The sequence below is a fragment of the Haliotis asinina genome, chromosome 10 (assembly GCF_037392515.1).
Source record: "Haliotis asinina isolate JCU_RB_2024 chromosome 10, JCU_Hal_asi_v2, whole genome shotgun sequence".
Taxonomy (NCBI): Eukaryota; Metazoa; Mollusca; class Gastropoda; order Lepetellida; family Haliotidae; genus Haliotis; species Haliotis asinina.
The window spans coordinates 21,311,769-21,335,298 of NC_090289.1; the positions used below are offsets into that span (position 1 = coordinate 21,311,769).

At 39.1% G+C, this 23,530-nt stretch overlaps 1 protein-coding gene across 1 annotated transcript in view; it reads left to right on the top strand.

The window, feature by feature from the left end:
* LOC137298857 (dnaJ homolog subfamily C member 13-like) overlaps positions 1–23,530 on the top strand; it is a 318,010-nt gene that overhangs the window by 23,447 nt on the left and 271,033 nt on the right. Inside the window, exons 3-4 of the mRNA XM_067831190.1 lie at positions 8,411–8,486; positions 22,371–22,520. Coding sequence (XP_067687291.1) covers positions 8,411–8,486; positions 22,371–22,520 — 226 coding nt within the window. The remainder of the gene's footprint in view (positions 1–8,410; positions 8,487–22,370; positions 22,521–23,530) is intronic.

Consider the following 23,530-nt stretch of genomic DNA (forward strand, 5'->3'; position numbering starts at 1 on the left):
AAGGATCTATTCCTAAGTGGCATACAATCCACATGTGACTCACTTACATCCCAGGGATGAACAAAGTTATTGCCAACTCTGTCACAACCAGACCGTCCATCCCCAACAGAATGGAAACCAAGAGATATTTCAGTCAATCTACCTTCTGATCACCAATCCAGACATAGACCTCTTTGCGACCAGGTTCGGCAACCAGTTACCTAGATTTATGTAACCAATCACAGATCTTCTGCCCTAGGATCACAATACACCAGTGATTCCCTGGGATAACCTAAAAGCTTACATGTTCCCACCACAAGCACTCCTTCCATGAATACTTCCAAAGCTTCGATCGACCAACAGGATACTGCCTTTAGTCGTGCCTTAGTGGCTGGCCAGAAACTGGTTCTTTCGAAAGAATGTCTGACGCAAAATTGACTGTGAATCGAGCCAAGTGTGAATTTGGGAAGGCACACATTGAATTTTGTAGGACACAGTTGTAGGCATGTTGTAGGACACAGCCAGGTACACCAGTTCATGCTAAAGTTGAAGCAATTGCACATTTTCCAGTACCTCAGTCTAAGAGAGAAACCATGAGACTCTTGGGTATGGCAGGCTGTTATGTAAAGTTTTTGTCACAATTTTTCCAGATGTTGTGTTACCAATGAAGAACAAGAATCATGAATCATGACTTATGAGGTGGAGTTTGACCTTGCAAGGGTTCAATCTTGTGATCAGACACATTAACTCATTAAGGCCGAGAGCCGCATATATGCGGCAAATTAATTAGCTTCTCACAGCGAGAGCCGCATATTGGGGGTAATAAAAAGCACCTCTTATTCAGCGAGAGCCACATATTGGGGGTTATGAAAAGCACCTCTCATTCAGCGAGAGCAGCGTATTGGGGGTTTTACATTTTAAATTCGTACATTAGCTATAATTTCAATCAATTTAGCAATAATGATCAAAGATTAGCCTTTCTTACGAGAGAGATTACTTTCTGTGTTAATCAGAAGAACTATTAATGTGTTTTGATAACAATTGCTTGCAATGTCGGGGGCTTATACAGGCAAATGAACACATGTCTGCGAGAAAAGGGATTATGAGATGTTGTTACAGGAGGTACGTGTTTGTTACTCGTCATTGGGAGTGAATACTAAGATACTATGTTTGCACATTGATTGGATTAACGGTGACGAAACCTTCTTCTAAATTAAATCATTCATTCATTCATTGTAATAGTTCATATAATGAATCGTAGACATAAATAGCACTACTGTATTACACTCATGTTTGTGTAGATTTGAAATAAACCAAGTTACTAATTTAGACCTAATTCAATTGCGACTATTGATTTTTAAAGTTGACAATAATACATAATCGAATATGAAGTGATAACTCTTGCATCTACTCATAATATACATATATAGTACACATAAACCATACAAAGGTACTGCTGGAATATAGCGATACTGCTGGAATATAGCTAAAATCGCTGTAAAACTAAATTCACTCATTCTTTTCAACTGTTGCATTTCAGTCGTTATTCTTTTACATGTCAAAAATACTAAGACATGTGTGTTCACCATCTGAGAACGAATACACTCATCATAGTGTTAGTCTACTCCCATATGTCTTACGTGTTTCTTTCATACATCATTACAGTAACTGATGTTATGTTTACAATACACAAATTGTTGCATGATAGTTGATACAGCCGTAACACAACATAGCCATTGGTCAATGATAAAGCCAATAATCAATCTCTACCCTATCACTTTGAGTGTCCAAATGTGCTCTTCAGAAATTTAGGCCACGCCCCATCACCTTGCCCTTCCTATGTGACAGGTTCTCACGATACGATTGGTCAAAGTATCAGCCAATATAATGAGTAACTGAGATATAATGCATTACATTCGGGATATTTTATCCCTTCACATGACGGGAAGCTTTGTTTAGCATCGAGTAATGATAAATGTACCATGCAGTATGTATGTGTATGAATGGTGATGTATGTTTGCAGCGTTAAGTTAAGATGAACAAAGTGACAAACTATAAATCTCTATATGTTCCATGTTACTTACACACCTATTGATTCTTTCCTTGAAATAGTCAGTAAGCACGAGCAATGTATTGGCAAAAAATCTAGACGATTATAATGCAAGCCCCCCCCCCTTTTTTAAACTCTATTATAAATAATATACTGTAAAATCATTTATTTTCGTGCGGCTTAATTTTCGTGGAAACAGAATGTATCTTTTTGTTTCACTGAGTCATGAATGAATGAAGTGTACTTGTAGTCAAATCACTAGCAATACAAAACTAAAACTCAAAGCTCTTTGTCTTTATGTTCACAATTTATCATAATTATTCGCGGAGGTTGTATTTTCGCGGATAATGTTTTTGCGCGAAAAGCGCGAAAATTAAACCCCCGCGAATAATAATGATTTTACAGTATTATAATTCAGTCCATACGATGAGAGAGACAGGAGGAATTTGTACATTTGTTCATCTTGTACGTACAAAGACCGCGAAGGTGTTGATAAAAATACAGCACACACTGGCAAAGGGGTATGAGAGACACAGGTAATAAATTACATGAAATACTGTAATATATGTATTCACATCGGCCTCTTTCCCATTTACATCTTTACGACACAGTTAAATAATCAGTACTTGTTTGTGAGACTAGACAGTTTCCTGTCATATCCGAGACCTGCCAGGGAAATCAGGCATGATTACCACTAATTAGCCTCGTCGCAGCAATCAGGCAGTCAGCGAGGGGTGCCAGGTGTTGGGCAGTGGAGCGGCTCCAGGGCTTAATGAGTTAAAGCCATCGACAGTGTTTGTGCTGAAGCACTTTCCAGGTTGAAAATGTATTATGACTTTAGGTAGGTAGGTAGGTTCATTTTATCATATTGATTGAGTGAGTTAGTTTAGTTTTACTCTACTTTTAGCAGTACTCCAGCAATATCGCAGGGGACACCAGAAAATGGGCTTCACACATTATACCCATGTGGGGAATTGAACATGGGTCTTCAGTGTGACGAGCGAACGCTTTAACCACTAGGCTACCCCACCGCCCGTTTTGTCATAGTAATTCTGCAAGATGTTTCTCATGTTATTCATATTATTATATGTCATCTTATTGTGTTAGTTATCTGTCTTTGATTGTAACAGAAAGTTTTTGTGAAACTTTGTTTTCCTCAAAGGTGAGAGTGTTATGAGAATGTATTTTCTGTAATTTGTGTTGCTATTGATTAAATGATAGCTTTTACTGGGTCACAATGTTTAGAGTTTGAATATTTATTATGGGTCGCATTTCGTATCATCAGTAATAGTATTTTAGCAGCACACCTTTTAAGGTAGCACTTCTGTATGTGAGTGTGTGTTTTGACTCGAGCTGATCGCGAAAGTTCCATACTTTGTGAGAATGCTCAAGAATCAGTGACTGTGTGTATAATGGCTGGTTGTTAAAGGGGCACACACACACAGACATGCTCTCAGAATTATACTGTCATCATTCAGCCTACCTATATCTGTCATCTCTTCATCAACACCTGACCTACATTAAAGACTGCTTGCTGATTAACATTTAGGATAACTGTTTCTCTAGTATAACTCTAGACAAGAAAGAGTTCTGTCTTTAGCGTCTGAAGCTCGCATGACCTTATACAGTATACAGTCAAAACAGTTAGTGTTCTGGACTCACCAGGACCACAGGTGTCAGACACATATACTCAATGTGTTTTTATAAAAATACGCTTCAGTTTTCACCTGGTAAGTTTGCTTTTGAAAAACCTGTGAAGAAGTCTTAATTTTGAATTATCTTCCATTGCTATTGAGCCTTGAGCGTAGAAATTTTTAAGGAGAATATCTTGACCTTGCTGGGTGATTTTTTGTAAGTGATTCGCAGCATTAGTTTAGGAGGTATGTTTGGTACAAAAATCTGCGGAATAATAAATAATAATACACATAATTATAGGCGTAAACATTGCCTCAAAGTTGTGATAGCCTTTTCCTCCTTCAATTGGGCTTAACTCCGTTAGTTAAAAAGAATATTTAGTAACAAAGGGAAGTATTCCTTACCTAGATAACACTTGGTTCTGCTTGATTACCTCCCTTGGTTTACTTCTGCTAGTGGATACCAATGTGTCATATTTTCCTCTGTAATCACCAGATGTAGACATGTTTCAAGACTTCCTTGGATATTCTTTTTTTTGTCTGTTTAACTAATAATGTGACAGCCTAGGTTCGTACTGTTGCATTTATTCTATAGCAAGCATGTTTTTGCATATTGATCTCTTATTTGCCTTTAATTCTACATTGTTTAGTTTTTGCCACTATTTTGTAGCTGTATGTGTTAGCAAACTTGTATCATGTTTCAGAAGAAATGTGTTATCAGCATTTCCAGTTTGATAGGGACCATCATTCATTGTGTTTGGCTTATATCACAGACCCTCCTTGTAGTCTATCAGCACGTTGTTTGTTGTGTCAGGACTTATCAGGTCATGATTGGAATTCTGTAAACAATGCTAGACTCTGGGCTGAGAAAAGGAAATTGCCATCTTCAGATGTATCCCAAAAAGTAGTAAAACTTCTACACCTCCTCCTCCACCCCTTGATTTGAACTCTTTTTTGTCTGTGGTAGCATCTTTTAAGAAAGATCTTAATTTTTCTTTTGGTTTAGCCATGAAAGATCTTGAACAAAGGTGTTTTTAAAAATCCAAGGAATTGAAACGTTCAGTCTCTACATCTAAACTTGAACCTCAATCTACTGCTTGTCAGGATCTGTTTCTTGCCAATAGCTGCTGGAGTTTTACGGGAAATTCCATGGCTAATCTCAATCAAACTGATGAGACGTCAGTAGCTACGTCATTACTACTCTTGCACATATCAAATACATCTACCATCCAAGACAAGACCAAGGCGTCAAGGTCTGTCAGACCAGCCCTGGACTGTTATGGGACCCATGGCTCCGAACCTGTGAGTTAATTCTGTGCTGTTGGATACCGCAGATGTGCCTCCCCTGTAGATCATATTGATGTGAATAATCTGCCTCTTATTTCCATAGTCTTGGATGTGACATAACTGGATGCAAACTCACGTAGCTCAAATCATTTTGGAACTGCCCACAGATTTGAACTTGATTATGGATTCTCAACAAATGATTTGACCACCAGTAGACGGCCGCCTGGCACATTACTGTCACAAATAGACTCAGATCACAGATGATTCCTGGATTCTTTCCGTCATTCAAAAAGATTATTATTTCCAGTTCAATTACCTGCCTCTGTTAACAGTATCACCTCTCTGTCAGCTTACATCAAGGGCCCTAGACTATTAGCAGCCCCCATGGCCATCCAACAATTACTCATGAAGTAAGGATACTCCGGAGATGAGGATGGTAATAGATGAAAACATTACACAAACAGTCTTTACGATTACACAAAGCCATTTAGAAAGTGGTCAAATGTAATATATGTCATGTTTGGGATTACATTTTCTTAGTAAGGTACAAATTCTTGTACTTCTATGGTTGAGTCCCATCTGGAATTCGAAACCACACACTCAGTGTCAGGTACCTAATTGCCAGCACACAGAGTCAGCTGTCTAGCCCACTTAGCCACCGCGACTTCCACAAAAATGGAAGTCGGACAAGTGTACTTTGTGTACCCCTCAAGTGTAAACTGGCATGGCTCCCATGGCTGAAAGTTCTGATTACACAATGCCATGTAGAAAGTGGTCAAATGTAACATATATCATATTTTGGATTATACTTTCGTAGTAAACTACAAATTCTGGTATGTCTAATTTGTCTGTAGTCAATCCAAACGTGTCGGCTCTCAATCTTCGCATATGGAGATTAACCACTTTTCCTTCAAGGTGCAAGGCTTTGCACCTTACACCATACAAGACATATCACAGGCCATATGGCCATCCACCTCTCCCCTCGATGATGCAAGATGGGAAATGGAGAACTGAGCGATGTCTCCTTGGACATTCCATCACCATTCCTATGATTGCTGATTTTTTATTACATTTGCACACTCACTCACTATGAATCATGGATGACTCCCAAATGTTAATAAAGAAAGAGAAATGAGGATCCACTTGAAAAATAAGCTAATTTACTGCATATTTAATTTGCACATATTTTAAACTGCTGGTCCGATACCAAAACAACAGGTGCTAGACCTTTGGGCCGGCAATTATTTCGAATGTTTGTACTAATACGTCTGATTTAATGATTTTTAACACCACATCTATACAGTCAACAGGTGATGCGTATTCCTCAACAACTGAAAGTACACCTACTGTGGTGGACAAACAAGTCAAATTACTATGATGGGACTTGAAAGAGTCGTTATAGAAGTAGTGTCAGGAGTTTGATCAACAGAGGAGAAAGTCTGCACCAAATTTCCAAGCATTCAAGGCAGTGATAGAAGCTATTCAATGGTCAAGTCAACTGAGAAACCAGTTTCTTATGATCCACACAGACAACTTAACAGTAGCGTTTTATATTTACCTACAGAGCTCAACAAGATCAGCTCCTCTACCAGATCTCACCTTTCAGCTGTTCAACTTAGTGGACAGTCTACATCTGTGGATAAGAGCTCATTACATGCCAGGAACAAAGAATGTAGTAGCAGATGCCTTGTCCAAACCAACACATCCATTGCCTACGGAATGGATGCTACATTCAGATGCTCCTCATCTGATAATGAGGGACTAAGGTCGTCCCTGAATGGACCTATCTGTGACAAGCTTCAATCATCAAATTCCAGCATTTGTCTCACCAGTACCTAATCCTTGAGTGCTAGATGCGTTCACCATATCGTGGGAAGGTCTAAATGCATGCACTTTTCCACCACTGATTCTTCTACCCTGGCACTAAGCAAGATGGGCTACACCAAAGTTGTGACACTACTTTTAGTCGTGCCTTATTGGCCAGCGACAACAATAGAAAATGTAGGAGGACCAACACTGAGTCTACCAGATTGGCCAAGTCTGTTGATTCATAGTTAACATGAAATTACTGCAGTGCAGTCCAAGACGACTGCAACTGCAAGTGTAGAGAGTATTACATGCTGCTTGAATAAAAGGGCATATTCTGCCAGAGCAGCCATGGCATTGAGAAGTTTGGCTCAGAACCTCTATGACGAGCAGGAGTTTTTCAACTCAAAAGATTTTTCTCCTAGCCTTAGATACAGCAGCTGGAATGTCAGAAATACACGCTCTTTACTTTGGATGAATGAGATTTGATCCTGGAGAACATGCTGGACTCCACTTGGAACTTCAGTGGGACTTAATGACGAACAATCAACCACCTGGTCCACCTGGTCAACCAGGTCGTCAGTTTCATGTCACTCCTATGTCTTCAGTCTTACGACAAGATGTGGACAAATTGTCCTTATGTCCTGTTAGGGCTTGAGAATCTGCCTGCAAAAGATTGCAACTGGAACAAAGAAATTCAAACATCTCTATATTCCACTATCACCTGCCACATTTGTGGATAAGATCTCTGGTTATGCTAGCTTACAAAGCAGCCGGACTCACTCTCTAGCTAGATTCAGAGTTGGAGCATTAGCATCGACTCTTGCACTACATGGGAATTGTTCCTTGTCATCCATCATTGAAGGTTGCTTTCAGAAATCTGACACTATATTTGCCAACCGCTGTCTATGAGACATTGCTACAGACGACATGTCAGGCATTCATCAGTTTGATCCAACTCATTGCAACCAACCATTAAGAACTCAACCAAATCACTGTGACTTGTTGATGCTAGGCAACTGTCCCATTGCCACCAGCAGAGAGTCCATGTTCCCCATTCTTACCAGATGTCAGCACATGATATAAATCTTGTTAAGTCTGTACTTAACATATGGGACATTCTGAAATAACTAGCTATGGTAGAATTCTAGATTATCCAAATCTATTAATTTATGAGGAGGTGATCTCCCAAGCACAACTTTTAGACAAAAGGAGTGTAAAATTTATTCCAGATGTGTAAAGTGACAATATCAGTTTTGACGGCCACATTAAATAACGTAGGTGGCTTACCCACCGCTTATTTCTATCAGATTCGTTAAGCAAAACAGCACTAGTCAGGATAATGAAAAATATATAAGTATATTTTTATTTTTTTTATTTATCCTGACTCATTAGATGAAACACTCCTGACTGTCCCCTAACAGCCATTAAGTTCTTCACTGTAAGGTGTTTTTGGGGCAAATATTCCGAAGAGAGTAAAGAGAGCTTGGCTGGGGTCACATTGAATCGTTTTGGTGGGAAAAGGTAAAATGAGGCCACTAGGGGTGAGTGATTTTACGAGTGCTTAAGGGAATTTAGAAGATCAAAATATCAATTTTATCACCAAAATCACATTTATTTATCAAAATGATAACTGAATGTTTTCTTTTTTCAGATACAAGAGAATATTTTCTGTTGGGACACATGGAATCACAACCTACAATCCAAACACATATGAGGTCACAAATCAGGTATGTTAGTTGACTGACAGCAAAGCAGCTTCCCTTCATGGTTGCCAAATAATAATATTGAAAATGCATAAATGTCTGAACAGGTATTAGTTCAGTAGATGAACGATATCAATACATATCTCAAGATATCTGCACAAGCGTATGATGCATGAATTTTGACCATACAAGTACTGCTGATGATATGATATTACTCCAGTGAATGCAGGCAACCTAAGAAGACAGTTTCAGGCTTCAGGCACACCTGATAGAGCAGTCAGAATTACTGTTTTTGATTCCATGGCTAGAGATGCTCATACTGGACAAACACATTTTGGACTTATAACAGGTAAAGTTAGATGGGTGGGTGACCTGGGCCATGTTGTTCAAAACGCTGTTATTTTAATGTATCATTAAGCACTAACGACCCATTAAATAGCGAGTTAAAAGTTAGTTAACAGTATGTCTTTTTAACAGGCCTTTAACAAATGATATGATTAGAGCTTCAGATGCTTTTAGGTTAAGGACATAACCATTGCCCCTAATTCTCTGCACACTGTCCCATGATTCCCTGTCAAAGTGGCATTGCTGCCTGCAATGATGACCTTTGTAATCTCTGACTGTAAGAAAAGAGTGAGTTATAATTTATCATCACATCAGCACTGTTTCAGCGATATCATAACTGTAAGAAAAGAAAAAGAAGAAAAAATTTCTGCACTGAAGAAGAGAATTTAATTCAGGCAATTTTCAGGAAAATACTGATGTTCTTAGTAAAAAATTCAGCAAAGAGGTGACCAATAAGGCCAAGGCAATATTCGGTCAAAAAACCCATATGCTGTAAACTACAAAGGCATGTGCTGAAGTACTGTGGATTGGAAAAGGAAAAGTAGGGAAACATCCCCCCAAAAGCAAAAAAGACATTCACTGATTTAAAGATGCTAGATCTAGAACTAATGCTATTGATAATGTTAGTGTACCTCCTCCTCTTACATTAAATTAACATGGCCAGTAAAGGTTAACAGAGCTTTCTCTCTCTTAATGTTAATGGGCTGTTAAAGACTAGTTAACGGTCCGTTAAAATTTTACAGACATTTGAAAAACCAGTTAAGTTAAGGTTCAGAGTTGCTACTAACCAACAATTGATAAAGGAGACTGTATCATCACTATAGCACCATGCTCAGGGGCATTTCAGGGGCAATATAGTTCGATAAGTCTTTGTGCCCAGTGCATGAGGAAACAGATGGATATATGTTCTTCATAAAAAGGAGGGGATCTTCATTTTTGTTTATTTACGATTAAAAATATTTAGGAGATTTATCAGAGTCAATCAATGTTGATGATATTATTGAATGTTTTGAGAGTTCATCGCCATTTGCACTTCCTTACAACCATAGTTACGAGGGGATGTCAATAAGTTTTGAGCCTTACGTAGAAAAAATGCAAAATATTGGTATGAACCACATTTATTTTTGAACAAAGTCCCCATGTGAGTCAAGACTCTTGTTCCATCTTTTCTGCCAGGCGCTGATGCCATCTCTGTAGAAGGCGCCATTTTGGTCCTCAAACCAAGCCTCAGTAGCAGCAATAAGCGCATTATCATCCTGAAATCTATGACCATGCAAGTGTTTCTTGAGATTTGGGAACAGATGGTAATCACTTGGTGCCAGGTCTGGAGAGTAGGAGGGATGCGGCGAGATTACGTACCCGCATTCCTGGACAGCAGCGGCTGCAACGCGAGAGGTGTGTACTGAAGCATTGTCTTGATGTAGGAGAATGCCCCGTTGCTTCTCCTTGACTGACTGTCGCACTTGCCCCAACAAGTCAGCGTAATATTCCCCATTCATTGTTCTTCCTTTGGGTAAGTAATCTATGTGGATGACGCCTTTGCTATCCCAGAAGACTGTCGCCATTACCTTCTGCACTGATCTGGAGGCTTTGAACTTTTTGGTCCTGGGAGAAGTGACATGTTTCCATTCCATGGATTCTTGTGTGCTCTCAGGATCATAGTGGTGGATCCAGGTTTCATCACAGGTTACTAGCCTAAAGTGAAAATCTTCTGGAGTCTTCTTGTATCTGGTTTGCATGGAGTTGCTTATGGTGACCCTTGTTTGCTTCATTTCATCTGTAAGCATTCTTGGCACCCATCTTGTGCACGCCTTAGATATGACGAGATGTTTAGGAAGAATTGTGTCGATGGATCCGTGTGAAATGCCTGTGGTCTCCTCTAACTCATGGAATGTCATTCGACGATTTTCCAGCACAAGTCTATGCAATCTGGCAATGTTTTCCTGACTAGTACTTGTTGTTGGGTGACCTGGACGGGGGTCATCTTCGAGACTCTCTCTACCATGCTTAAATTCATTGACCCATCATTTGATGGTAGCAGATGAAGGGGAAGACTTCCCATAAACTGCTGAAAGCCTTTCTTCAATGTTCTTTGACGAGTTTCCTTCAAGAACTGAAAACTGAATTACTGCTCTATACTCAATTTTATTCATTTTCACTGCCATGAGGGGGGTCTCTTTCTGTCAATGTGAGCTGTTCAATAACTTCTGAGAGTAGGATACCAAAACTTATATATCACATCAGCTACACCCCAAGGTTCAATGTCGTACCATAGGCTGTGACACCTGGGTATGAAAAATGCTCAAGGCTCAAAACTTATTGACATCCCCTCGTAATTGGAATGCAGTTGCATTTGAAAGATGATTGGTGTATGGCATGTAATTTGCTTGTATATAATTTTCATTTTAAAACAAACGACTAGAAACAAACATTAAGAAATGCGTGATGCAAGATGAGTGTCAAAATTAATATTCTAAGTTCTAATTCTATTTCTTGATGAAAAAACGTCAAAATCAAAAAAGGGACCCTATGCAGGTGTATGGGGCTACTACATTGTGCCCATGCATATGGCGAGTTGTGTTTAGGGGTCATAATAAAAGGAAATGGTTTTGCATTCATAAGATGTCTGTCCTTGAAACGTTTACACTGCCTATCCAAATTAAAAGTTCGTTATCCCCTACTTTTTTTTAAGAGTATATTACAACCTTTCGCCAACATTGCAAACATGAAAAGGGGATAAAACCGTATAAAAATATGCAAATAGAGATTACTTTTTGGTGTTGCCCAGTGGTAAATTATATTGTATGCATATATATATTAGACCTTTAGGCTATTGTTGCCCAAAGGTCGTTTGATATACTAGTATATCACCCAATGGTCAATTATGTACCGTACATTACCGTGTATAAGCAGAATTTTGAGGACCAAAAAATGTCTGTAGAAGGGGGTCGGCTTATCTATGAGGCACAATTTCACGAAAGTATTTTTCTGGTCGTCAGTGCCCTGTCTGGACGATCGTACAGGTTAGCGGTACACCTGCCAGGAAGTTTACGACGATTACAGCCACTTTGTTATTCATGATTAAGAAAATACAAATCGAAGTATACAGTTTTCATTATTTCAAATTATTTTGCCCTTAGTCATTATTAAGTTGCGTACCTCCCTTTTTACACACAATGTCATTTTGGCGTAATCAGAAAATTATTCTACTAGCGAATAAAATGGTCAAAATCAAACACGTGACCTATGACAGCCAATCAGATAACAGCAATGGATAATGTCCTTTGTAAACTTATACTATAGATTCAGATGAAAGTTTTGAGTAAAATCATGCTATTCTGAACATGTTAGACAACATACCACCACCTATACATACATTATGGACCTTAGTGCATGTATCGTGCTAGGTTATGACCTTAGACAAAAATGCTTAATGCACATTTTTTTCTCATTGAACATCCTGTCCGAGCGTCAACTTCGAGGCTACGAAAGCCGAGATGTCACTTGAAGTAGGGTACACAATCGCTCAAAAAAGATGGATGTAGTAAGTTATAATAATAATATTCATTTGACAACTTTTATGAGTACTGTAGTTGATTGTATTCTTCTGCTTATTCACTTTGATTATCTCCCCAAAACATAGTTACTGTGCTCTTTGACAACTTGATAAATGGACCCGTTGATGATGCACGTGTATGAGAATTTTTTTCCGATAAAATTGGGAAAAATAGTTTATAATTCTGTTGGGGTTAACGTATTATTGTGGATATAGAACAGAAAACAAACACAGATTTTTAGAATAGTGGTCAGTGTAATCTTTATTAGATATTATTTTCACTTTGCATACTTACGTTTTACATCCAAGTCTGTAACTGGCAGATGTCTGATGCAGGGGGTCAGCTTATGCACGAAACATACCATTTTGACACTGTTTTGAGGGGTCAAGTTAGGGGATCAGTAATATACGGTATATATGGATTGCTGGTCAGATTGCTATGTACATGTATGTATTTCCATGGCTGCCAATTTGATATATGTTGCCCTTGGTTATGTGTTTCAAGGTCTTGCATGCCGAGGAAATTATATTTCATATCTGTGTGCATGAAACTGACTCTCTTGTTTACGATGTTTAACTTTGCACATGCAATCAATTCATAGTTCTGTGCTTAATTTTAGCAAATATGACACAGCCAAGAAACCATACATTCTATGTTGTAACATACATTTATCATTTGGCATAATTGTTTCCCACTCTTGTGCCGATATGCCCTTTCCTTACATTAGTTTGCATTTTTTACATGGTTTGCAAAGAATTAAGTTTTGAGGATTGGATAAAATTATCCAACAATCCAGTATTCCCACACTGAATGACTGGTAACCTCTACAGAAAACCAGCATCCCATGAAGACAAACATTTGTACCAGGGTTTGTACATTATCTTGAAAAAGCCAGGAATTTGGTCACTTATCCTTGAGAGGCCTGGAAAATCTACTTTTGCCCAGAAAAAAAAGACTTAAAAGCCTTAACAAACCTGGTATTTTAAGTTCTTGTCCTCACACACTTTAAGCTGGTAAACTGGCCTGGCAGTAGTCGCATCAAAGTGATATATAAGTTTAAGAACCTAACTAAGGTTAGTCGAGAGCCAAGGTGTTTGTGTCTAGGTTATTCATAAACACCTTGCCTCATAGTATTTATTAACTGCCTCTCTTAACTGATATGATTTAGCAATTCATGGGACACTTCCAGGCAAACAGACTATAACAGTGCACAGAAGTTGTGTTTGTTATTATTTGCATTAGGTTTACTTACTGTCTTATTGGCCGTAATTTTGCTCAGATAAGCCTTGAAGAAGGTCTTGAAGTTCTGTACGGAGACTGTGTACTTTCTTTCAGGGGGTAAGAAAATGACATCGTATCACTTCGCATGAAGGAACAAGAAAACATGACTTTGTCAGTATAGACATCAGGACTGCAGTAAAACAACATTAGACAAGAATATTTACCTTTTCAGTTCCATATTATTTATGCTATCCATTGAATTCTGTACAGAGATTAGGGGTAAGATGTATATTTATCGGGTATACACGGCTGGAAATAGCTGTGTACATGTTTCATATGTACAGCTGGGTGACTGGCTGGCTACATTAAACATGCAAGGCTGATCAAATTATGATGAGAACTATTATCCCATGGTGGGGACCATGTGTAAGGGACCATGTAGTGAGGCACGATCATTAACTCCGCTCTGATGAACGCTCTTGACAGCCTGTCTTTTAAGTAGTACAAGTTCTGTTCGTTATCTTTGATGTTGACAAGGGGATGTTGTATGTTTTCATGGTGGCATGTTTTCTTCGTATTCACCCAGCTGGCACAAGTACCTAACACTGACACGTTCCAGTAATTGTTTCTCTTCTGTTTCATCGCGGCGTGCTGCCACTGGTGGTGACAATTCCATGGATTTCAGTTTGACGGCTTTGACATGCCTCTTACCCATGGGTCTTATGACTTTGTGGTTGATGACAGCCACCGCTTTTAACAAGCATGCTACCCATTCCGTGTTTCGGGGATCGATTAATTCCTGCGCTTATTGGAGAGAGAACAGCTTGGCTGCGGTGAGCTCCCACCACACCTCATCTTACCTGGACATCATGCTTGGCCAACAGCTGTGACACGGTTCCCATGAACTGGCATTGGGGATCGACTTGCAACACATCAGGCCATGTCAAGCTACTGCATTTCTAGATGCGTTCCAAGGCTTTGGCGACTTCGTTTGAATCTTTAGACGTCAGCAGCTCAGCTTCCACATAGCGACTGGCTACGTTGACAATGGTCGGGGGGGTGCTTGTAGGTTTTGACCCATACCCTGTCGTGCAGGAGAAACAGGAGGTCAGCTTGGTGTATGTGATTTGGTGTCAAAATGTTGAATTTTCTTCTCGGGATGTATCGAGGCACTGGTAGGTAGACTTTCCAGATGCCCTGTTTTTATTGAGCCAGACTTTGACTTTCTCAGCCGAGACTTGAGCAGCATTGGTGAGCTTTGGGATGGCATCCTCGCCTTCCCAGTACCTGCGTGGGCTGTAATATATTTTTCCCATTGATGTATGTATGCAGTGTGTACATATTCGATGTTTATACGTGTCCATTAGTGTCAGCAATTACCAGGGGTTCAAAAATATTTTGAAAGCCACTTGCCTCAGGGTAACTTGTCCTGACTAATTTTCCACTTGCCCTAATCTCATGACACAATGCGTGATGTTAATGTTTACTGGACCATTTATCGAAGAAGGATAATTTCACTCTCTACTAGCTCTACTTTATTATTATTGGAAACTTTAATGGCTTCATTATGAGCAGATATGAAATGAAATCCAAGTTTATTTGTAGTTTGAAACCATAAGTGGAAGTTATTTACTAGTCCACGGACAAGTAAAATACTTTTATTTGATTGCCTGAAATGAAAACCGACTTGTCACAAGCGTTGGGCGATGGGATTATTTAACCCCTGGTGACTCTGTCGATAGCGATCCATCGTTTCGTGTCCATGGGAGACAGCGAGGTCTTGTTGATCATCTGTCCATTTATCCTGTGTAAACAATGATTTTCGTTTTGTTCCTCAAGTTAGGCACGAGTTTTTCTATATAGGTCAGCTTCCTAGCACGGTTTGTTTGGGAGCCAGAGGTTGGGAGAGGAGAAATACCAGTTCCTTTTTCTGAATATTTGGAACACATCAGCCATCAGCAATCGTGTCTTGTCGAACTTGGAGCAAATCATCCATGTATTCATAGGGGTAGATGCCCTTCCTCAACACCAGAGCTCGAGTCTCAGTGTATCGATTGGTGATGTGGAAGTCGTCCAGGTTGTTGGGGATGCATGTTAGGTTACCTTCGACCTTGTTGATGGCCTGCATGATCAAGTGAGAACTGTAACTGTGAAGGTTATGAAATACAGTAGGGTTTTGTGTGGTTTGGGGATTGATTTTGAGCTGCAGGCTGCACGCATTGTGAGCGGCGCCTCTGTACTTTCCGATGACGTGACAGTGATCTCTCATGACATCACCGTTCAGGGGTTCATCGCATTCTTGGCCTTCTTGTGAGTTCTTTGGTCATCTTGGGTCACGTGCATGGGGGTGGTCTTCCCGTCGCATTGAACAAACTTGGCTGAAGCCGTGCAGATACCATTCCAAAAGTGTTTCGTTTCCTTGTGGTTTCAATTAGCGCCGATTGTGTCACTACCCGCATGAAATCATGGCCTTTGTATTTCACGTTAATTATGGCATGCTTGTTCTTGTACGGTGGCAGGTCCCGACCAGGTATGACGCTCCTTGGAAAGGTTAATACTTAGCTACGTCCAGGTAGACGGTGTCGATTGTTTCCATGGCCCAACCCAAGCTTGTGTGCGTGTAGCATTCCAGGTATTCTCGTATTTTTGTTTTTGAGTCATGACTTCTTGTTTCCCTCTGAAATAAGGCTTGACATGCTCGGTGGTGCCATCCATCTCCTGTTTTTCACTGCTAGTTGAAATTTGAACTTCCCATGTCATTCATTTCCTCACTGACTTTGATGGAGGTCAGTGTTGACGTCCAGCCTCCAGCCTCTCAGACACATACCTATGGCTTGCTTGATTGGCACAAATTCCAGTTCAGATGGTGTGTTCCTCTAGCAGTTTGAATAGCTCCGCTTTCCTCATGCACGAATAAGCTCTGAGCCTTTGCTTCTTCACTTGGAGCTTGAGTTGTTTCACTGGGTTAAAGAGGAGGTTGGCTGTAGCTGGGAGGAATGTCGAGCAACTTCAACAGCTGAGGTTTCATCAAATGGGAGTAACCGGAAACATGTTTTTTAAGTTTTCGGACCATGAGCATTGTTGCTATAGTCATCTGTGAGTAAAATCTCTAATAGGATTTTCAAGGCTTATTCAGCTGCGATTTCAAAGGTCTAATAGGATTTCGCCACAATGTGCACCTGTGAGGTCAAATGTCTAATAGGAATTTTGTTTTGTACAATGCAAAGTCAAATCTCTAGTAGATTGTTGCATGGCAAAGTATGTCTCGCTGTTGAACATTAGCAACCCTACCAATATGTTGGATAGTTAAACTTTCAGAGTGTTAAAAAGAGCAAAAAGTAAGAGCAAGAAAAGTTTAACATGCACGTCAGATTTTGATCTCAGCAGTTGGATGCATTTGTTGAGGTAGTCTTATTTAGAGAAGACAGGCTTTTACCATGTCCCCTTCATGGGCTGTGCATGGCGATAATGGCATTTTGTGCCAATCCCGCACACTTTGCTAGTGTTATTCTTGCGTGGCGAAATCAATTCTCCACATGCATTTTACAGTGTATTTGGCTTGCGTGGCCTGCAGTTTCTTCAAGGCTTCCACTCTGTTCTGGGGTACAACCTGCAGCTGAGCCAAGGTTCAAGTCGAATGAGAAGGAAATACAATGCCAGGCTGGCGTAGATCTGCATCAGGACTGAACCTATGGTTTTCATCATTTCAGCGGGAAGTCTGGCTTCATATTTCATGTACAGCTTGTCGATTTCTTCGGCAGATGTTTTATGAGTTTTGTCAGTAGTAAGTGTTGTGCCCAAGTAGTGTTTGGCTTTGCCGCAGAGTGAGTGCCACCAGTCTCTCTTGCTTGGTGTTGTTACTGCCTTCAGTGTCATCATCAGTAGTCATCATCAAGCAGTTCGTCACACTCCATCTTGTAATGTAACAAAGTCTAACAAAATATACCCTGATGCCTGTGCAACACAGCAAGATGAAAGTCTAGTTGCACATGATGAGAATTTCAAACATTTGCTGGAGGTTCACTTAGGTGTTGCTAGAATTTTGCTTGAGTGTGGCTAGAATTTTGGTTGAGTTTGGCTAGGATTTTGCTTGAGCTAGCACGACTTCATGCGCTACAGTTTGGTCGGTTTTCAACAGGAGTTTGGTGTGTTTTGGCGAGCTGTTTCTTCACGCGTTCTCGTTCTCCGTTCTGGGTGCGAACAACTTTGCTGTAGTGGTTGAACGTGATTTCGTATTCCAATTTGTCACCCAGCGCCGCATGGTAAAGCGGTGTGTGTCCCTCGAGCAGCTCAAGGCGAAGACTCATTCAGCCAATTCCCTGGTACATGTTCTACCAGCGTTCTCTCTCCGCTCTCCAGAGATCCACGTAACAGTAAAACATGTAACTGTCGCTGATGCTCAGCACCCTTTTAATGGTGGTTTTCTTGAAGATGGCACGACCAAGGTTCCACATGACTTCACGCTTGTTGTCAGAAATCAAGCAATGAGCAAACAAGCAGCATTTGGTTTTGATAGATCATGCTCAGATTGTTGGTGATGATCACTGACTAGCACACAGCTTTGACCTTTTTCTTTGAACCCCTTTTTCTTCTTACGACCTTCACAAACTGTGAGTGTTGGACAAGGCCATGCAAACCATGTGCTGAGCGCTGTTCAACAACATCACTAAACTGGATGCGCTTGACAACCGCATCGCGCATGAAAAACCAAAACTCAAACAACCGGACAACGATGACGAGCTCACCAGATGTCGCATTGAGAAGAGGTTGCACTTGAAAGAGGAAAGCTCGGCCTAAATGGGAGCTGCTTCTAGAAACCGAGAAACTCTTTGATCCCAAATCAGTTGTCTTGGTCTCAACTCCTTGAGACGGACGTACCATCTCTTATAGAAGATTTTAATGATCATACCAAACAATGCATTCCTTCTAGAATTGTAATGATAAAATCTAATGCCAAAACATGGTATGATTCAAATATTTTATAACATGTAATGACATCAGGTTCCGCTTCTACTATTAACGCTCTATAAAGAAGTGTTATTGAGGAAAGTCCATCAGCTTATTCAGATGTAGATAAAGCCAACATGTTAAATCAATATTTCAAATCTGTAAGTAATCTGGATGGTGCAGATACCCTACCACATTTTGACAGGCGCACAGGTGTCGTTATAGATAACATTGTAATACCTGTCAAGAAAGCTGCTGCACCAGACCAGATTAGTCATCAGTTACAAAGAAAAACTGACGAGTCTATAAGCTCAGTGCTGTGCATGTTATTTAACATGTCACTTAATTTATCAGTATATTCTAACCATTGGAAATATGCAAATGTTATGCAACCATTCAAGAAGGGTGATCGCTCAATTGTTTCAAATTATCGCCTTATCTCATTTATAAGGTGTGTTGGGAAGCTGTTTGAAAAAGTGGTAATTTAAACATATTTACAATTACTTTGTGTCAAATGATTTGTTGTATAAATATCAGTATGGATTCCGGAGAGGCCACTCTACTGTATAACAACTTGTTGAAATTTACAACCAGACCTGTGCATCACTTGATAAGAAAGAACACTTGTGTGTGGTCTCTTGCGATCTAAGGCCTTTGATAGAGTTTAGCACAGAGGGCTTACAGAGCAAGTTGAAATGTACTTATTTGGTTCAAGAGTTGCGGAAATGGTTGCAGGCAATCAGTTTTTGTTCATGGCTTGTTATCTAAATCTTTGGTTTTAAAAGCAGGAGTTCCACATGGATCAGTTTTTTTAGGTCCGTTTCTTTTCATTGTGTATGTATTATGGTATGGTTCTTGGTCCAAGGGAGGGTTCCAGTGAAATCCCTTATCTAACTGGCATGCTTGGGAGGGGAATTAACTCAGGAAAGAGTCCGAAGTCACAAGAAGCTAATTGCAATTTTGTTAACAAGAAATAGAATAATAAGGGTGGCTACAGAGTCGGTACAACCCTCTGGGCTGAGGGCTAGAGCTGATGTAAGCTGGGAGTCTAAACCTTTCTAAACTGTCAAACTTTCAGTGCAGCGTGACGCCTTGACTGACGCAAAATCATGCAGAACGACAACGGTACTTATCGACATTTCTGGCTTCTTTCGTCATTTATAATGTAAGCAGTAAAAACATATAGCAATACACAGATAGAATAATACTGATTCCTTACATCTCACATTTATGTACAAAATATACCTGAATCAAGGAGAGAGTCCTCTCAAAATCATGTCTACCCTTGTCAGCGAAACCGCACATAGCGTTGTTGCACATATTAGGCAATTTCTTTGAGATGAAGGTTGGTTAACAAGAGTAAACACAATGGCCATATCAGTGCAATTACACTTTCAGTGAATTGTATATTTCAGATATGTCAGATATCATTCAGAAATTTTTTCATGAAACTGATTTCAGTATGTACATATATCGATGTTCAACATATATCATATGTGGATATAGGGTTTGCGTTTTTATTCTTTGAAAGCTTTTGATTGTTTGAATAATATTTACATGGGAAATTGACTCAGTAATTGTACTTTACCACATTGTAAGCCTCTACACAAATGTTGGAAGATCACATGTAGCCGTTACTGCAACATGTGCTTTAGTTCCTGTGATGTGCAATATTCAATAATAAAAACATAATAATAATATTCAATAATAAATATTCAATAATAAAAACAAATATTTCATATGAACACGTTAATAGAGAGCGATTTAATTCAACCTTGTAAGTAAAACTGATAATATTAATGAATATTTAGACGAAAATTGTTTAAAAATATATAAACCAGGTCATGTCTTAATTTGGACAAACCTTACATCCATATTCTAATAGTTCCATACTAAAAAAAGCAATCTCTTTGTACCTTTCATTGCATACTTATGAAGTGAAATAATTACATAATCATAAGAAGAAAAGTTGAAATCCAAAATGAATATTCAATGAATATTCAGGTGTTGTGAAATTTTTATTGATGCTAAATTGATGCAAGATACGTACTGAAACCATCTAATTGTTGATATATTCAGGACACTGTTTCAGTGATAAAGCCATTCATTTCATGTTTTGTCTAAAAAGTGTTGAATTCAGACACAGAAGCCCAGATCTTTAACACATTGAGTGGAAATTATGTTAGATATTTACTAATCAGCAAACCAGTGTCATCTTTCTCTGATGTCACAAAATGCACAAAACATGCCATGACGTCAACTAAAATGTCGCATTATTTTCTATTGCTTCATTACATTTAAAGATGTGTCTATTACTCTGTTAATAATGATGCAAAATTAATTAAAATATATCTACACAAACAGGAGCATATGGGAATGTAAGAACTAAATTATGTATCAGAAAGGGCCATCCAAATCGCTGTTACCTGCTTTCTGATGAAGTACATTGGCATCTTTTCTTACAAATTGTGAAACTACCAAAAGGTATCCTCTCACATTTGGGAACTTTGTATTGTAATAGTTTGGTTCACTGTGAACAAAATGTAACAAAAATATACTGTCCGTATCCACAGCAAGTTCTTTCCATGTGATCTGAGTTACATTGACCTAATGTAAAGCATAGAGGAGTTATCCTCCCTTATCGTTATATGTGCATGACCTCTCAATCGACGTTTTGACGTCATAGTAGAAAATTGATTTTGACTTTTATTGCATTAGCACACATTATGCATTAGCACACAAATCCATTTCATATACACTTATGTTGTTCAGATATCAAGCTGTATTTTCTTCGCTTTCACTTTCCGTAAAGATGACAAATTAAAAAAGTTGTAGCAGAGTGCTTTTATCTGTGCACAATAAAAACAGAGAAATTTGTTTTGTTTCTGTTTGTTTTGGACAACTTTTAGCAGTGTCTATTTCTCAAACACATGAGGTAGTCGCAGTGATATGTTTATATCAACGGATAGGAAATTAAATATTCTACATTTCTGTGTCATGTTATTGCTGTACACAGATCCAGGACCACGCGAGCATAATTCTCGCACAACGTTCACTTTTCAAACCTTACAAATATGTGCGCCTGAAAAAAATTGTGGCATCTAGGGGATCTAGGAGCCACAGAGAATTTAATGTATGTTTCTGTTTATGATAAGTTTACAACTCTTCAAATCATTACAACGTGTAAGTAGAACTCACCTTATACATTAGCAACAAATTGAACACATGGGATGATTGACATGGCTATCAGCTTTGATATTCCAATATCAATAAAAACTAAGGACCGAAACAAATAAGCTTAACAAATTGTCATTATGAAAAGATATTTTCTTCCCAAATTTTCACTTTTGTATGCTTTGTATCTCTCTCGGCACCTTTGCCCTCTTCAGCATCTGTAATAGGGCTATTCCTGCATGGGGCTAGATGGAGCATCCAGGTGATGTTTTTGTCATAATAATTGTATTTTTCTCGCTGTTTTTACAAGAGACTGTTTATGAAATGTCAATACATTCGTCCATGTTATTACCATTTAATCATTTTGTCACAGCTGTTGACAACATCTTGACCGTACAGATTTGTATGATGTTGTTAACCATCACATTTTGACATTGCTATTTTATTTGTTGGAAATCTTTATTGCCCAAATACTTCATAACCAGGGTTGTTGGTTTTTTTTGTCATGCAGTACATGGAATAAGGAAACAAACACGGACTCATCTAACATTATCTTCCCAGTTTTCAGTTATTTGTCACCTGTGTTTATATGTATTATTTGTGTAGCCATGGCTAGAACTTGAGTCATTACAGTTTGTTTCATGAAAGTCAGTTTGTGTTCCAGTGGCCCTACAGTGAGTTCATCAGTATTGTACCAAATGTGCGAGGACCCACCAACACAGAGTTTATTATAACAATGAAGAAAGGTGTGAAGAAAACAGACACAATGAAGTTTTCTACAGATCACAGAGCAGATCTTCTCACCGAGGCACTAGTAAGATTGGTTGCTTATTCCACTGATTCAGACTAAACTGACCTTTAAGCACCTTGCTTTGCCATCTCACCAGGAGAAAAAAATTGGAATAGAATGTGTTGAGTGAAAGATGACAAGGTTACATATTGATGTGCTGAATATTTATTTGCAGTTATCATTTGAAAGCCCAGGTGGACTTTAGTATTATTGGCAAAGAAATATCTCATATTGTTGAATTTTGTGAGTGGCAAAGCACTAAATTGAGAGACATTTACCTTTTAATTTGCAAAACAATGATATTGCTAAGATTCAGTCCATTTTTAGATTCATGGCTGCAGCTTTCAGAAATGAAAGTGGTATGATTTCATTTCCATCAGCCCGTCATGATAAACATTCAGTAATTGTGTATACCTGCATCTGGGAGATTTTTTTATGAAACACAGATAGGCATTCATTCACAATGGTACATAACAGGACAGCACATACACATTTAGAGAAATGTGACCGGATATACAATTTATAGAGGTGTTGGCATGACTGGACATAATTGGAGAGAGGTGTTGACATGACCGGACATACATTGGAGAGAGGTGTTGACATGATGGGACATAGATCAGAGAGAGGTGTTAACATGACTAGGCCAACCATGAAGAGAGGTATTGACATGACTAGACATACATTGGAGAGAGGTGTTGACATGACTGGACATACATTTAGAGAGGTATTAACATGACTGGACATGCATTGGATAGAGGTGTTGACATGACTGGACATACACTGGAGAGAGGTGTTGACATGATGGGACATAGATCAGAGAGAGGTGTTAACATGACTAGACCAACCATGAAGAGAGGTATTGACATGACTAGACATACATTGGAGAGAGGTGTTGACATGACTGGAGATACATTTAGAGAGGTAGTAACATGACTGGACATGCATTGGATAGAGGTGTTGACATTACTGGACATACACTGGAGAGAGGTGTTGACATGATGGGACATAGATCAGAGAGAGGTGTTGACATGACT